The sequence below is a fragment of the Peromyscus eremicus genome, chromosome 16_21 (genome assembly GCF_949786415.1).
Source record: "Peromyscus eremicus chromosome 16_21, PerEre_H2_v1, whole genome shotgun sequence".
Taxonomy (NCBI): Eukaryota; Metazoa; Chordata; class Mammalia; order Rodentia; family Cricetidae; genus Peromyscus; species Peromyscus eremicus.
Genome location: NC_081432.1, coordinates 63,353,190 through 63,371,548, shown reverse-complemented (window position 1 = coordinate 63,371,548; position 18,359 = coordinate 63,353,190). Strand labels below are relative to the sequence as shown.

General features: G+C 45.3%; 1 protein-coding gene across 2 annotated transcripts in view; it reads right to left on the bottom strand.

Annotated features, from left to right (window-relative positions):
• Positions 1 to 13,543, bottom strand: part of Kif6 (kinesin family member 6) — a 323,846-nt gene extending 310,303 nt beyond the window's left edge. Inside the window, exons 1-3 of one of the 2 annotated variants that reach the window (XM_059281632.1) lie at positions 13,377 to 13,543; positions 7,037 to 7,146; positions 860 to 934 (exon numbers count right to left, since the gene is read on the bottom strand). In XM_059281632.1, coding sequence (XP_059137615.1) covers positions 860 to 934; positions 7,037 to 7,146; positions 13,377 to 13,442 — 251 coding nt within the window. In that variant the 5' untranslated portion in view covers positions 13,443 to 13,543. Of the gene's footprint in view, positions 1 to 859; positions 935 to 7,036; positions 7,147 to 9,003; positions 9,076 to 13,376 lie in introns of those variants that run through there. The other variant, XM_059281633.1, reaches the window with a different exon arrangement.
• Positions 13,544 to 18,359: the final 4,816 nt, after the last annotated feature.

The window sequence follows — 18,359 nt, the reverse complement described above, 5'->3', positions numbered from 1 at the left end:
GTGAAAAGTCAGGCATAGCAGTGCACGCTTTCAGCCCCGCCACTGCGAGGGAAGCAGGCAGTTCCTAGGTGCTCACTGGCCAGCCTTTCTTGATGAAGTGGTGAACTCCAGGTTCAGTCGGACACTCTAGCTTAAAAAAATTAGGCAGAGAAGCCATTGAGATAGACATCTCCATGTTGACGTCCAGTGACCTCTGGTTTCCACACTCTCAAGCATAGATAAGTGCATCCACACAAACACACACACATGTGAACACACACACATATACCACACAGGCACACATGAATATTAAATAATAATAGTAATAATAAAAGAAATATTGAACCAAGGAAAGTACATTGAAATAACAGCTAGAAAACCATCTTAATTTCCAACACCAGTAGCCACACCACCTTGAGCAGTGTCAGCCTATACAATCCTTGGTTTATGGAAAGTTTTAAAGGATTTCTTTATGTGTTTGTGTGTATGTAGCTGCATGTTAGTATGTACACAGGTGTGTAGTTGCGCTTGGAGGCCAAAAGAGGGTGTTAAATCCCGGGGCTGGAGTTACAGGAAGTTGTGAGCTGCCATGTGTGTGCTGGGGACTGAACCCTGGTCTCTGCAAACACAGAAAGTTCTCCTAACCACTGAGCCATTTCTCCAGCCCGCACTGGACAGTCTGCATCTCTGGTTTGCTTTGAGGCTCACAATCTGAGTCCAAACAAACAGCTATTGATATGAATAATTAATGCTATCACTGTTTCACGCCCTGAAGCCAGAGTGCATGATTGATACATGGAAGCAAATTACCACCATTACCCGAGGCCTGAAGACAGACAAAAAGCCATGAGCCTGCTGACCAGAGTCTGGGAAATCCTACCTCTCGGCGACTGGTTTGGCAATGATTTCGAAAATGATCTCTTGCTTTGCGTCTTGGTCAAAAATCCTTTGAAATCTGCAATGTGAAAATGGCAATTATCTCAAAGCTGAGCCTTCAAATGCTACTGGATCAATGAATCTTGTTTTCATAAACACGTTTGTAAATGACCCCACGCTGACATCACTGGGCTTAGCTAACCTAACACAATGTTTTCCCTGTCATCCCCTCACACTGTGTCATTGTGCTCTTGCTCACAAATGGTGAGTAAACAATATGGCTTTGACAAGATCTGTACAATTGTCCCCCTCTGAAAGAATCACACCAGCTTTGAACCACATAATAACTGGGTGCTTTTCGCTCTCAAGAGGGACAGCGTAGCAGGCTTTCTTGGACTGCCAGCCCCTTAACCACGACATGGAGGCCTCTTGTTAGTTATAAATGCTCAGCCTTAGTTTATGCTTGCTTCTAGCTAGCTCTTATAACTTAATTTAACCTGTTTCTCTTCATCTACAGTTTGCCTTGGGTTTTTGTTTTGTTTTGTTTTGTTTTGTTTTGTTTTTACCTTTCCTTCTTCATGTCTTACTTTCCTGCTTCTTCTGTGTCTGGGTGGCTGGCCCCTGGCATCTCCCTCTCTTTTTCCCTCCTTCTCTCTCAAGCCTAGATAATATCTCCTCCTACTTACTCTCTCTGCCCACCAGCCCCACCCATCCCTTTACTGCCTAGCTATTGGATGTTCAGCTTTTTATTAGACCAATCAGGTGCCTTAGGTAGGCAAGGTAAAACAGCAACTCATCTTTACATAGTTAAACAAATGCATCATAAACAGATGTAACACATCTTTGCCTAGTTGAACAAACAATCCACAACAGGACAGTATCTGTGGCTGGTATCAGAGTCAAACCTCCAGAATTGCATGGGCTGGAAACCCAAGAACAGGGTGTAAAAGGCCCTTGGGCTTCCGACATCTGCCCTGTGAGGAAAGACTGCAAGTGTGAACTGCATGATCCCTGAATGTACGGCATTTAAACTGCAATTACTGCCCATGCATTAGATGCCTCCTTCTATGACAGTGATGCCAGCTTTGGGGGCTGTTATCTCATTTTCTTCCCCACGATTCAAAAGTCAGAAAAGACTGATCTGTCCTACAAAGCCAGGTCTTCATCAGAATGGCAGGGACAGGAGTTCTGGGAGCTGGCAGAGCGGCTGTTCTATCCTCCTTGCAGAATCACTCTTAAATTTGGTATAGGATCACCAGCACAGCAAGACACTCAGGTGAGACAGTATTCTCCTGTAGAGGGGCGAGGTGCTAACAGCAACCACTGAAACATCACAAAAGAGGATCTCCCACAGAGCACTGACTGGCCTGTTGTTATGTTTTCCATGCATTTAAATCTCAATCTCTCTCTCTCTCTCTCTCTCTCTCTCTCTCTCTCTCTCTCTCTCTCTCTCTCTCTCCTGTGAGTGTGTGTGTGTGTGTGTGTGTGTGTGTGTGTGTGTGTGTGCGTGCGCGCACATGTGGAGGTCAAAAGACAACCTTGGTGTCTTTCCTTGGGTTTCATCCACCTTTTGTCTTAAAGAGAGGGTCTCTCACTGGCCTGGAGCTCACCAAGTGGGCTTGGCTGGATGGACACCAAGCCCAGGGGTCTCTATCTCCCTGGTCTGGGATTATGAGCATGCCATCCCATCTGGCTTTTAAAATGTATGTTCTGGGGATTGAACTCAGGTTCTTGTGCTTGCAAAGTGATCACTTTGCCAATTGAGATCTCTTCCCAGTCACTTAACATTTTTTAAAATAAAAATGGAGAGGATACAGTCTTTAAAGTAAAAACTCTCAAGTGGAATTTCTGAGGGCATCTTAAGCAGCTTTCGTGGTGCCTTTGGACCTCTGGCTAACATGCCTGCCTACACAAGTCCGCTGGCCATATTCACCTGAAGTGGCAAGACTGCAGGACACATAAGACAGTTTTTATTATTGACAAGTTCAGACGAATGCCCAGAGTTAGATTAGAAATACAAAATAGAAAGACATTTTATCATCATGGACCAATATTAACTTCAAAGTACCCCTAGGGTTTATCAATCTTCACTGAGATGAGCAAAAGGTGAATTCTATACTGAGATAGTCTAAGGCTGAGACCCGTTAATCATGCTGTGGTGACCTTCCAACCATAAAATTATTCTGTTGCTACTTCATAACTATAATTTTGCCACTGTTATGAATCATAATGTAAATATGTGTTTTCCGATGGTCTCAGGTGACCTTTGTGAAAGGATCATTCAACCCTATGGGAGTCACGATCCATGGCTGAGAACCACTGGTCTCAGAACTTAGGAGGCAACAGCAGGCATGAGGTGGTAGCATTTACCGTTGGTGTGCCTGGATCACCCCTTCAAACCCTATAGGTAAACCACAGCCTTAGATCTGAACACCAGCATGGCACAGGGGTCCACAGAACACACAGCCAGTGGCCACCATGCATGAGTGTGCTCTAAAGAGCATGGTTGACTGAGCTATGCTGGTGGTGGATTACAGACTTCCAGCAGGGCCTCTGGGAAGCTGCCTACGAACAGGGCTCTCTGGCTTCTCTCACCTGGTTGTTGGTGACCTTGAGGCAATAAGACATTCTCCACCCCACTTCCCTGAGTACTAGGAATTATATCTATTACCATAACAGCAAGAGGTGCCAGGAGCTTTCAAGATGGCACCGAGTCACCCACAGAATATATTCTGAAAGGTTCCTTGTATAAAGTTAATTATGGTCAGCCCACCTACTGACTGACCTATTTCACAAATATGTATCAAGTGCCTCCCACATGCTAAGCCCTCTACCAAGGTAATAATTAGACTGAAATGTAATTTGAAAACAATACTCATAAAGCATATTGAATTCCTTGGGGGAAGGGCAGAATATCCTCTGGGTAGAGAGATGGCTCAGTCATTAAGGTTAAGAGGTTAAGAGCACTTGCTACTCTTATAGAGGACCCAAGTTCAGTTTCCAGCACCACATAGGGCAGCTTGCAACCATTTGTAAGGCCAACTCCAGGGGATCCAATAACCTCTTCTAGCCTCCATGGGCACCTGCACACACACATGTACATACACACATGTACCTAGTTAAAACAAATTTAAAGAGCTTTACATCCATTAAATAATTTTAAAATGATATCTTCTGGTCTTTAAAAGGATAGTGGAACAAGTAATGATCCAGATATTTCTATTATCTCCCTACTTCAGAACAAAGACTTCAAGACCAAAGTTTATAGTTAACTGTAATTGTATACTGAGCATCAGTATCACCATCTCCAAACATTTCATTTTCACAACAGAGTTATGTTACAACCTGGAGAGGAACTTTGACCAGCTTTCCTCTGAAGAACAGAAGAGAATCCTAGAATTCAGAACTGCTGTAAGAAGTTCAGTTAACTCTTATGAAGATGAAGTTGAGGCCATGGGGTAAGGAATGACCCGGGGTCCTCATGCCCATCAATAACACACCGAGACAGAACATGGGGTTCCTGATGACCAAGATGTCCTTTCGTTCGTTAGGATGTTGTGTAGGTTTTGCCTAAAGCCCATCTCAATTGCACAGGCTAATCTTCCTGTCTGAAGCCTTTTTTGAAATCTTCCTCACCCCACAAGATGACAACTCCATCCTTCTAAATGCTCAGTCCCTAACTCCCCGCCATCCTTGATCCCCCTCTTTCTATTTTACCCTGTAATGAGTTCACTGGCAAACTGTCAGCTCTGACCTCCAAATGCTCAGAATTCAATTAGAGTCAAGCCTCTGCACCCTCAGACCCAAATCTGCAGTTGTGCAGATCTCTTACATCACATAGTCCATGCACCTCTTTCCATATATTCTGCAGATTGCTCACAACACCCAATACATTGCAAATGTCTTGTGAATAGCTTTATACCATACTGTTTATGGAACGACGACAAAAGAGTCTGTGTGTGTTCAGTACAGACAGTTTTAATTCTATGTAGTATCTAGGTTGGTTAGATCCATGAATGCAGAACTGGATACAAGGGACACTTCTCAGCACTCTACTTCCCATGGAGGGGAGGCTACTACAGTTGTTTTACCTGTTTGCCTTACCCCATTCCAGTATGTGCTGCATATGTCAAGTGCCGTCCCACTGCAAGGTCATCAAGTGCCATCCCACTGCAAGGTCAGCAGGGACCATCCCACTGCAAAATCAGCAGGGACCTTCCCACTGCAAGGTCAGCAGGGACCATCCCACTGCAAGGTCAGTAGGGACCATCCCACTGCAAGGTCAGCAGGGACTATCCCACTGCGAGATCAGCAGGGACCATTCCACCACAAGGTCAGCAGAGACCATCCCACTGCAAGGTCAGCAAGGGTCATCCCACTACAAGGTCAGCAGGAACCATCCCACTGCAAGGTCAGCAAGGACCATCCCACTGCAAGGTCATCAAGGGCCATCCCACTGCAAGGTCATCATGGACCATCCCACTGCAAGGTCAGCAAGGACCATCCCACTGCAAGGTCAGCAAGGACCATCCCACTGCAAGGTCAGCAAGGGTCATCCCACTGCAAGGTCAGCAAGGACCATCCCACTGCAAGGTCAGTAAGAACCATCCTACAGCAAAGTCAGCAAAGACCATCCCACTGCAAGGTCAGCAAGGGCCATCCCACTGCAAGGTCAGCAAGGGCCATCCCACTGCAAGGTCAACAGGGACCATCCCACTGCAAGGTCAGCAGGGACCATCCCACTGCAAGGTCATCAGGGACCATCCCACTGCAAGGTCAGCAAGGGCCATCCCACTGCAAGGTCAGCAAGGACCATGCTACTACAACAGGCATGCGATGAGTCCATCTTCCTCGGCATCACCTTTTCCTACCCATGGCGGTTGAGGTGACAGCTCCAGTCACTCATAAGTTCCTATGTAATTTGGCTTCTCCACGCCCTGTCTTCTTCCCTGCGGTCCCTTGCCTGCTCTGTAAGCCTCATGGTCCTCTTTCTTTCCTCAAACAGCCAAGCACTCTTCCATTTAAGGGTCTTGTTCTTCCTGTCCCCATGGACCTCTCATCTCTCAGGCTGGCAGTGAAGAATGCCCAGGGGTGGATGCTTGGGACATTCACCCAAACCATATGGTTAAGCACTGTCCAAGAGAAATATAAAACCATCCATACATGTTATTTAAAGTGTTCCAGCTGCAGTTTTTTTTTTAAAAAAAAAAAAAAGAAAGAAAAAAAGGAGCCTGGGAAATTAATCATAATAATATATTAAACCCGATATATCCAAATTTTTGTCACTATGAGATCAAGATGAAAAGGTTCCTGAGATATTTTATATCCTCTTAATTTTTTATATTGAATCTTCAGAATAAATGAATACATTACAGAGTACCTCATTTCAGGACAGACATGATTCCAATGGATGTTACACAGGACATCACAGGTATTGAATATGTACATGTGCATCTGAGACCTGTGTATCATTTATAAATAAAGCCACCTAACTAATATAACTAATACACAGACTAGACATCTCACATTTAATAACATTACACATGTGTGGACTTCATGCAGGGACTAACCCATAATGAACAGAGCGGGGAAAATCGTAACACTAAAGCTGGAATCTGAGACTACAATCGTGTTATGTCTTTAATATCTGTGTGTGTGTGTTCATGTGTGTGTGTTCATGTGTGTGCATATTTGTGTGTGGTGGGGTGCATGTATGTGTGGAGGTCAGAGGTCAGCGTCACATGTCCATACTCAGGGTTCATTCCAACTTCTGTTTGAGAATGGAGCTCTCATCGGCTTGCAACTTTGCCAGGTGAGCTGGCCCCAGGGCTTGCAGGGCTCCACCTCTCTGCCTCCCATCTTGCCCTTTCTGGGATCTTAGGGTGCATTACTCTGTCCAGCTTCCACATGGGCTCTAGGGGTCTGAACTCAGGTCCTCGGGCTTGGAAGGCGAGCACTTTAAGGACGGAGCCATCTCTCCAGCCCTGCAGTAATCTCAGACATGGAAAACTACCTTCTAGTCTTAGGCACAGTAATGCACTTGAGTTCTGTGTACCAGATGAGATGGCCATACTCTGCTCGCCACAGTAACAGGGCTGGTGATGTTGGCAGCAGAAACTGACGCAGGACAAGTACTGGCTCAGTGATGCAGCAGAAACAAGGAGGAAAAACACAAGCTCACCTAAACTTGTAGCTTTCTCGCTTATTGTTCACAAATCCATCCGCCAGATCTCGGGGCAAGAGAATCTCCAAGCTAGGTGTTAACTTTTCATCTTCTTCTATGGAATAAATCTGCAAATACAAGAACAACAGGTGAATATAAATGGTAAAATTCCAGCAAGACCTCTGACCTGAATATGATTAGCATGGTAATGGTACAACAAAAATTGTACACTTATGACAAAATATCACAGCACAGTATAATAACATTTTTCTTTGAACTGTTAGTGGGCGTAAACAAATGCATAGAACAAAACAAGAGTTATAACCTAAATTGACGCTTGTATTAGTGACTTTTTATTACTGTGATAGAACACCATGACCAAAAGCAACTTATGCCAGAAAGAGTTGATTTTGGCTTGTGGTTCCTGTGGGAGAGTCCATAGTGGCAAGGGGAAGGCCTGACAGCAGGCAACCAGAGCAGGAAGCTGAGAGATCACATCTTCACACACAAATGTGAGGCAGAGAGAGTGAACTGGAAGCGGGTGAGGCTATAGATCCACAAAGCCCAACCCAGTGACATACTTCCCCCAGCAAGACTCCAGCTTCTAAAGGCTCCATAACTTCCTCAAACAGGGCCACCAGCCGGAGACCACGTATTTAAACATCTGAGCCTATGGAGGACATTCTCAAACCACCACCATGCTGTATTAAGGTTCTGACCATCTTTGGATGATCGAATATCCAAATTTGATGATGTAAATACATCCTTGTCATTGAGAAGACCCTTGAAAGTTTTATGCTAAGCACTGCTTCCCCATTCTGGAGAAAAAGTTCACATTCTTGCTATAGCCCATAAGCACTTCTGAGCATGTGTGAACCACAGACACAGAGTCCCAGTAGTGATGTCTGAACCTTCTCAGAGAGCTAACAGGGGTATCCAAGTTTGAGTTATAACCCCCAAATCCCAAGCTTCAGGAATTTGATAAGTTGTGTGGTTTAAAAAGATATGTATGCATATCGTTGATGTCTTGTGCTCTCCATCACAGCTCAGCCACTACTTACTAAGTGACCTGGGAGGGATCACTTCCACGTTCCAAGCCGATGTGGAACTAGAGGCCCTAAGACCCCGACAATGGTCCATTTTCTGATTCCTGCCTCCGTCACCTACTCTTTTATTTCTTGGCCAGGAAAATCAACACTCAAGGCTATAAAGAAACCCTGCAATTTAAAGTCTACATGTTGAACCCAACTACCAGGTGTGTGACCAGCCACTGCTCTCAGAATCAAAGGTCCCTTATACATAAAGTGTGGGAAACAAAATCTCCAGGCTCCTTTGCAGAGTGCTTGGGAGTGGGGGGCGGATGATGTAATGCAAATGGAAGTATTTTGTAATGCACCATAAAAAGAAGATTTAAAAAGACTGCTTGTCTTTCACCAGGAAATAAAATACTTTCTTGCAGGCAGGACTTCCTGTTTAAGTTAGACTCATTTAGATGCATGATTAGAGGGTAGGAGTCATATTCCTACCCAAGGAAACCCTAAGTTTACAGAAAGTATGAATAATTTCCAAAGCAGATTCTTTTTTTTTTTTTTTTTTAATTTGAGACAGGGTCTCACTTTGTAATCCTGACTGGCTTGGATCTCTCTATGCTGACCCAGCTGGCAGAGATCCATCTATTGCCGCCACCAAACCCAAGTGCTGGGATTAAAGGCATGTGCCACCATGCCTGGCCTAAGCAGATTCTAACTGAAACATCTTACTTAAAAAACATGAAAAGTTCAGGTTAAAAAGTCATTTTGTAAAATAAAATTTTTGAAAGCAGAAGAAGAAGGGGGGCATCTGAGGGTTCAAGGCTTCTGACTAGATTTTTTTTTTCTCAAGAGACATTACAACCAGCAATAAATGAATAAACAAACAAACAAGTCAATGAAATGATTCCTAATGATACTCTGTTACACTTCTAGACCAGAACCTAGCATAATCACCATGAGTCTTCATCCAGCAACTGATGGAAGCAGATGCAGAGACCCACAGCCAAACATTGGGCAGAGCTCAGGGGATCGTGTGGAAGAGGGGAAAAAAGGGTTGTAGGAGTCAGGGGTGGAGGACATCAAAAGAACATGGTCCACAGAACCAACTAACCTGGGCTCATAGGAACCCACAGAGACTGAACCAACAATCAGGGAGCCTGCATGGGTCTGACCTGGGTCCTCTGCATATATGTTACAGTTGTGTAGCTTAGTGTTTTTGTGGAATTTCTAACAAAGGGAACGGGAACTGTCTCTGACCCTTTTCTTTGCTCTTGGAACCCTTTTTTTTCCCTACTGGGTTGCCTCATCCAGCCTTGATAAGAGGAGATGTGCCTAGTCTTATTGTAACTTGTTATGCTGTGTTTGGTTGATATCCCTGGGAGGCCTGCCCTTTTCTGAAGGGAAATGGAGCAGTGGATCTGGGTAAGAGAATTGGAGAGGAGAAGGGACTGGGAGGAGAGGAGGGAGGGAAACTGTGGTCAGGATGTAATATATGAGACAAGAGTACAAAAAAAAAATCTACCCTGTTGGGCAGGGCATTGCTAGTTTAACAGATAGTGAGCAAAAGGAGTGTGCATGACATGAATACACAAACCTGAGAGGTGACACAGACTTTAAAAAAATCTGTATCTTGGGTGGAAGCTGGTGATCTCTCTCAGTGGTTAAGAGCACTTGTTATTCTTCCAGAGGACACAGTGTTGGTTTCCAGCACCCACAGTCACCAGCTGTGGGGGATTTGCTGCTCCTTTCTGGCCTCAGAGGGTATCCGCATTCACTTTCACTTGCACATACCCACACAGACACTCACACATAATTAAAAAATATATCTTTACAAACAATTGGTATCTCTCGATACGCAGTAATCAGAAAAGGGGGACTGGGGTAGCAAACGAATTCCCACCACTGTACTTAAGACATTCTTCAAGGCATTGGGGAGTCCCTGAGAGCTAGGAGGTGGCACAGTGCACGTGCTTCCCTAGCATCCAGATGGCCATGAGTTCAAACCCTCACACTGCCACTACCAAAGAAAGGAAAAAAAAAAAGTCCTTTGAATCAGAAGATAGGGTCTCAGTGCTAAGTCCTGACTGTCCTGGAATTCACTATGTAGACCTGACTGGACTTGAACTCACAGAGACACACCTGCCCCTGTCTCCCTATACTGGAATTAAAGGTGTGTGTCACCTTACCCAGATTATTTTTTTTAAATGACAACAATAACACCAGGGTCTCATACAGTAGTAGCAAACACTACTGGAGTTGCCTGGAGCTCACTATGGGGCCCAGGTTGACCTCAAACCCACAACAGTCCTCCTGGCTCAGCACCCCCTACTCTAACCACCACCACTGAGTGCCAGGATCGACAGGTAAGTGCCACCAGGCCTGGCCTAATGTATAAATTGGTACAACTGGTTTTTTTTAATGGCTCAAGGAGTTAGATGGATGAAGCCTCGGCACTGCTCCTGGTTTTGTACTGTAAACGGCATTCACAGTCAGAGACAGCCTCGAAGCTTACAGGGGTAAGAAGAACCCCGCTACGCTGAAGCTTCTGAAGTACATTAACTAGGTATGTGTCAATTCCTGTTCTCTGCTGCTTGTGCTTATAGCATAATGAGCTTCTATGACAATCATGAAAGCATGATGTGACATCTGAGCTTACTTCCTGGAGGACCACACAACCCATTCTGTGTTCATCAAGAATGGCAAAGAACAGTCAGGCTGGCCTTGAAATCAGGGGATTTCCCTGCCTCGCTGCCTGTCGACTGCTAGGATCACACATGTGCAATCAAATGTTCTTATTGTTACCATGAGTAGACTTGTATTTCTTGTTTAACGGAACTTTGGACTGTAATAAAGGCCTCAACCACACGGGAATGCTTTAGCACATACCAAGACAGCTCTCTCTTTTGGAGGCAGGGTCTGGATACATTGTCCAGGTTGGCCTCCAGAGTAGGTGGGGTTACAGCCCTATGCCACCAGCATAGCTTTGTACTTGTCCTTCTTGCCCCAGTTTCTTGAATTTGAAGAGGAAGAAACGATCTAACACAAGTTAAAGACCATCTGGCTCCCCATCTGCTTCAGCGAAACAGTCAGCATTCACAGAAAAAGCCTCTACTGGTGACCCACACCTGTAACTCCAGCACTTGAGGGGTCGAGGCAAGGGTATTGGGAGTTCAAGGCCTCCAGAGCTCCGTTCGCCCCCGTCCACGTCCTCACCATAGCAGAACTTGTCTTTGGCTGCTAAGCAATCCAGAGGTCAGAGTCACATGTGCTTTAAAGGATCTCTGCAGGTAACTGCAAGGAGAGGTAGGAGCAGAGATGCCCCTAGTTCTCTTCCCTACTGTTTTATTTCTTTAAACAAATATGACTAATATTGGGGCTGGAGAGATGGCTCAGTGGTGAAGAGCACTTACTGCTCTTACGAGAGGTCCAGGGTTCTATTCCCAGCACCCATGGGGGGTCACGACCATTTTTAACTCCAGTCCCAGGAGATCTGATGCCCTTTTCTGGCTTCTACAGGCACTGCATGCATGTGGTACACATATGTACATGCAGGCAAAACGCTTGTACATATAAAATAAAAATAAATAAAATTTTTGAAATGACAAATATTTTTCTCTGGGGTCTTTTCTTACAGCTTCTCCTGAATGATCTTCATGGGATAAAGGCCACTGATGATGATGGCAGAGACATTATAATCTCCTTGTTTTAAGGACATAAATTGCCAGAGGCCAAAGCTAAATTATAAGATGCCATAATGTTGCACATTTGCATACATACAACACTGAAAAAGAATAGAAGTAAAACATTACTAATTAGACACTTCTTCTAGGCATTCATAAATATGAACCAAATTGCCTGAATACTCACTTTGGAAGTCAGGGAAAAGGTCTTTTGGGGTTTTGTTTTGTTTGTCTGTAGAGGAAATGTAAGTTTCAAAATCCTTAATTAAAATTAAACTCGGCGCCTTGCACCAATAAATAAATAAATAAATAAATAAATAAATAAATAAATAAATAAATAAATAAATAAATAAATAAAAAAGACCTGAGGCTGGGTGGCAGTGGCACATGCCTTTAATCCCAACACTGGGGAAACAGAGCCAGGTGGATCTCTGTGATTTCGAGGCCAGCCTGGTCTACAGAGCGAGATTCAGGACAGGCACCAAAACTACACAGAGAAACCCTGACTCAAAAAAACCAAAAACCAAACAACAAGAAGAAAAGACCTGAAAGGGGAAGGGGACTTATTGGGAAGCAGGTTTGTGTGGAAAAGGTAGAAAGATGAGAGAGGAAATGGAGAGAGTGAAAAAGCAATTAAAAGTCTTGGTACAAATGTAAAGTTAAAAACTAAATTAGAGGCAGGAGTGGTGGCCCGTGCCTTTAATCCCATTACTTAGGAAGCAGAGGCAGGTGGATTTCCTGTGATTTCAAGGCCAACCTGGTCTACATACTGAGTTCTAGACCAGCCAGGACTACAAAGCGAGACCCTGTCTCAAGACAAACAAACAAACAATAAATCAAGTTAATTAAACAAAGTCAGTTCCTGCGACTCACCAGCTGGACGCCCTGGCCTCTTACTTAACCTACCACATGGTGTCTGCACGTGTGAAAGTGGGTCAGGGAGTCCCAGCAGAGGACCAACAATAAACTGGAAAGGGGGCCTGGCAGGTGGTACTCTCTCCAAACACAGTCAGGAACATGCTCACCCAGGAGGCAGAGAGGGAACCTCCGTCTTCACAACCTTTGCAAACTTCTAGATTTATTTAGCACACACCTCGGTTAAAATGCTTTCTGGGGGCGGGGAGTGTGTCCGGACACACAGCATATCTATTACGAATGCATGTTAAAAAAAAAAAAAAAAAAAAGAAAGAAAGAAAGAAAGAAAGAAAAAGAAAGAAATCCGTGGATGTCGCAGAACAGCAAAGCAATTAATTAGATAAGATATCCCGCAGGCTGTAGCATGCCAAAGAAAGCACGTGTGCACGCTTGTCTGTAATTGTACGATTCCACTTACGAGCGTGCATTACAATATTTGCACACCAGTTGCCCCATTGGGGACCCATCATCCCCAACTCCAAGCCGCATATGCAGGGTTGGGGGTGGGTGGGTACTGGCCTAGAAGAGTGCGCCCGTGTGTGGATGGGGCACGGCGCAGGTGAGTGTGCAAACAGGTACACATGCACAAGTGTGCACACCTGTGCCAGGTGCGGGGCTGAGGCTGTGAGCGAGCCCTGTCCACCCTCGGGGCTGCAGTCTCCGTGGCGGTCCCGCGCCCCGCCCCCCGCGCTGGGCCCCCACGCGCCCCACGCCCGACCCCGCGGCCCGTACCCCTTGCTGCTGCTTCCGTACGGAGGGCTTTACCCTAGCGAAAATCTGGATCGTCTGCTTCACCATCTCCAACAGAGACTCCGCACTGACCCTTGACCTCCCCAAAACTTCCTACTCTCACCTCCTGCGGAGACCCGCTGCCCTAGCAACAGTAACCAAGGATGCTACCCAAGCAGCACCGCGGCCAGCGGGATCCCGCCTCCTCCACCCTAATTGGTCATGGACTAAGAGGAAGGGCTAGGGGCGGGACCGAGCAGGGGGCGCTGCGCATGTGTGTGGGAGATGCTCCTGGGACTTGAGTTAAAGGGTTTGCAACCCCCAGCCTGGCCCTTTTCCTAACAACTCCTTCCTCATTCCTTAACTCCTTTAAGTCTCTGTGAAGTCAGTCTGCCGTTTATCACGCATTGAAGAAAAGGCCTTTTTTGGTTGTGACTCCCAAGCTGTTCTGAATTCACTTGGAAATCATTGTGTGACAAGGCAGGTTCTCAACAGAAAATCACGACCGAAGGGCAAGGGCGGTGCTGAGTTCCCTGTGAAGAGACTGCTTCCCGTGTGAACGTCTGGAAATGAAGAGCTCCTGGGAGACAGCGTCTGAAAACGTGTCCCACCTCCACTCACCAGGAAAATGCAAATTAAAACCAAACATCAGTTCGGCTCAGATCGGTAGTGGCTGAAAATAGATATATCTCCAGGTGCCAAGGAAGACGGAGAGAAGAATCACTGGTGGCTTACTGGTGAGGTGGGTGCTGTAAAATGGTACAGCCACTCTGAAAAAGAAAGTTCGACAGTTTTTGTTGACATTTTCAGACAGGATCTCACTGTGCATCCTATAATGGCCTCCACCTCACCATCTTTTTTCCTCAGAACCCCAAGTTCTGAGTGCACCTCCATTTCCACCTTCCATTTGTGTGTTTTTTGTTTTTGCCTTCCCAGAAAGCAGAAGGTACAGCTACTTTGAGAAAATTTGTCTCAGAGGAATAAAAACTTGTGTTCACAAGAAAGTCTGTGTGTGTTTGCTTAATTGGTAATAGACCCTAACTGATGAGCAGTTACGCAAACTTAGAATACCGTCTTCAAAGTATAGTGCAATAGAATGCACTATTGATAATATGTAACAACCTGAATGAACCCCTTGCATTAAAAAAAAAAGAAGTTAAATACTGTATATGAGTCCCTTTATACAACATTCTTGAGATGACAAAATTCCAGAGATGAGGCCGTTAGAGGTCATCTCGGAGGCAGAGAGGGCAAGAGAACAAACAGACAGAGAAAGCCTGCAAGTCAGGTGAGAAGGAACAAGATTGGTGATGCTCTCAGGGTGACTGCCCTGGTCTTGATGTTGAGCTATCTAGTTCTGCAAGATGTTCTTGTTGTGGGAACTGGGGGAGGAGCACACAGTTATCTCTATTATGTTTACAAATGTGAATCTACAATTAGTTCCAAAATAAAGAGCTTTTTAAATGACATTCTTGAGCAATTGAATAAAGAGGCCAATCACAGATGGAGAGCTTTTTATTTTTCAAAACATATAGTTAATAAAGGACATCTAGAATACATTTTTAACCCACTTTAAAATCCAGTCATAGGCAAGCAAAGAACCCATCCTGGGGACATGGCTCAGTGACAGAGGACTTGTACAGCATGTGGAAGGTCGTGGGTTTGAGTACCCAGCATCCTAAGGGAAAAGATCCAAATTGGGGTTCTGCAGAGAAGGCTCAGTGGTTATGATCGATGCTGCTCCCTCCCAAGGAGTGGAGATTGATTTCCAACACCCATGTCTGGTAGCTCACAACCACCTGCACCTCCATCTCCCTGGAATTTAACGCCCTCTTCTGGCCTCTGTAGGCACCCTCACATATATGTACATATACATGAATAAATAAATCTTTTTTATTCGAATTTTAAAAAGATGGCGCAAACATTTGAGGAAACACTTCATTCACGAAAAGGATTATGTGGCTGGCAAATAAATACATAAAGAGGATGGTGGATGTCATTAAAACCACAACGGGACACCACTGCACACATCGAAATAAGAAAGGGATATCGACAGTACCAAGTGTTGGCACAGATCCAGAGTATCTAGAACTTTCAAGTTCTGTAGTGAGACAATAAGATGGACACATCACTTTCGAAAGCAGCCTTAGAGTTCCTAATAAATCTAGACAGGAATGTTTGTGGCAACTTCATTAGCAATTGCCAAAAACTGGAAACGAAATCTTTGGGCCAACAGATCAGCAGCCAGTGCAATCCATACAGTGAAAGAGTGGACTGCAGGCGCCCACAGCACTGCTAAGTCTCGAGTCTGGTATGCCCAGTGAAGGGCGCCAGTGTCCTTAGTTATGTGCAATCTAATTTCATTCATATGGTATCCTAGATAAAGGAAAACTATACGGACACAAAACAGATGAATGGCTTCCAAAGGCTGAAATAGGAAGGGGAGTTGACTGCAAAGGAGCATGGGAGGCCTTGGGATGTCATGATGGGATACACCTTAGAGCGTGTCTGTGAGGGGTTCTGAGGGGCTTAGCTGAAGAGCTCTCTGAATGCAGGCTGCACAATCCCTTGGACGGAGATCAGATCCCCACTGAAAGAAAATGAAGAAGGAAGCTAGCGTTCACCTCTGTCTTCTTCCCGGACCGGAAGGAAATGAAGAAGGAAGCTAGCGTTCACCTCTGTCTTCTTCCCGGACCGGAAGGAAATGAAGAAGTAAGCTAGCGTTCACCTCTGTCTTCTTCCCGGACCAGAAGGAAATGAAGAAGGAAGCTAGCATTCACCTCTGTCCTCTTCCCGACCTTCTGATGTGAGCCATCAGCCTCACCTCCTCTGCCACCACAGCCAGGAGCTGTTCCCACAGCTGTGCCTTCCTTCACTGCCGTGACGGACTCAAACCGTGCACCGAAATAAAAAGCTCTGCAAGCTGCTTCCTGCCAAGCATTTGGTCATAGTAACAAGGAAAGTACTGAATAAAACCTTCTGTGTATGTGCATATGTGTGTGTGCACATGTGCATGTGCGTGTGCGTGTGCGTGTGTGTGTGTGTGTGTGTGTGTGTACATGTGTGTGAAAATCATGTGACAACCTTGGCTAATATTCCCCAGGTGCTAATCACCTTGGTTTTTGAGACAACTTCTCCCTGGCCTAGAACTTAACAAGTAGTCTAGGCTGGCTGGCCAATGAGCCTCAGACTTCTACATACCTCTGCCTCCCCTAGTCTGGGATTATATGCACATGACACCACCCAAATCTTTTCTTTTTCCATATGTTCTGGAGCTAGAACTCAGGACCTCATGCATGTTCAGCAACCACTTTACCAACCAAACTATGTCCCCAACCCTGTGAACACAGCCCTGTAAAGAGCCGTTCAAGTGCTGAGAGACATATGGGGACTGGAAGCTGTGAGCCTCCTGGAGCCATGATTGTGATGCAGACAGATAAAGACAACAGGCGTTGTGCTGGAACCCAGAAACTAGAGCATCTAACTAAAAGCATTCACAGTCCAAATGGTTAATGCACAATATTGCCTGAAGACAGGCTATGCATGGCCAGCAGTTCAAACCTGTTCCCCTTTATGGCATAAGAGGCTCCCAGGCCATGCCTCGGACTGCTCGTCTGTAATCCACAGCAGATGGTTGTAATGGGCACACATTGGGGTTCGTGATTAAATCTCCTGGCTTCCTTGTCTTGCCCCCACCTGGATTTCTACTCAGTATTCTTACTTGTACCATGCCTTGTTTAGATGTAGTTGAGATGTTATTTAATTGTTAAAGACCCTTGAGCTCTGCAGTTGCCCAAGCCACAGACGGCTGCACCAACCCAATGAACTGGGCCTTCTCTGCCCCAAAATGTGTAATAATTAAGCCAAGCCTGCAGCAAATTAGTCCGTAGGCAAGTTGGTTCGGCTCCATCTGCCTGTTGGTCTTGTTTTGTTTTTTTAGAAAAAAAGTTACTGCTCTAGCACTGGTTTCAACTGCCTCCTCAAGCTGTTGGTACTCCAACCGTAAAATGCATCACTTTATTTCACACAACTCAGAGGGACCAGTAAAAAAAATTGTAGGCTAGTAATTTTGACATACAGCATTTACATACAGTTATCAAATTGCAGTAAACTTTCTCCTTTCTTATTTTTAATTTATGGTTTGAGAATTTCATACAGGCATATATTGTGTTTTGATCAAGTCTGCCCTCCACTTTCTCCCCTCCAACTCTTCCCATACCCCTCACCTCTCTTCCCTCCCAACTTCATGTGATCTTTTTGTTCATTTGTTTTTAAACCCATAGGTCCTCTTAGTGAATCAAGTATGTGCATGGGTATAAGACCATCCACTAGAACTTGGGGCAACCTGTCAGGGGCCAAATCCCTAGAGAAAGCTGACTGTCCTGCCCCAGCATCCTTCAGTTGTCATTAGTCCCTCTGCTCACTGTGGGACCTCTGAAGCCCCTGCCCACTGCGTGTCGGAGTTTGACTGGCTTGATCTTGTGGAGCAGCGACACATAACAGTATTTTCTGAGCATGACGGGGTCATTGTACAGACGAACTCACAGATGCTGTGATTCCCCATGTCTAGAAATATCTTCATGACCACCCCAACTGTTCACTTCTTTTCAGGTGGACAGTTTGCTAAGACCCACAGTGATAGTTTCACTAACCCCATCCCAGGTCTCCTGTTCAGAACTTCCTCCACAAAGCAAGCCAGTAATGAGAATCTCCTGCTTATTAGTAGATAACAGTATTAATAAGACTGCAATCATTTGATCCGAACTGCCTTGCTAGCTGACAATGTCCGAAGCACAGACCCTGAGTGTGCGGAGTAAGCATTTGCTGGAAAGTAATAGAAAGATGCAGAAGTCACAGAGGATCAGTAGGGGACACTTTCCTTAGGAATCTCCTTAAACTCAGCTGCCCCCATCTGTCTTGTGGGTGGTCAGGACCAGAGGAGCCCTTCACCTCCCCCAGTCTCCATGGGGCATTTGTCCATTGTTT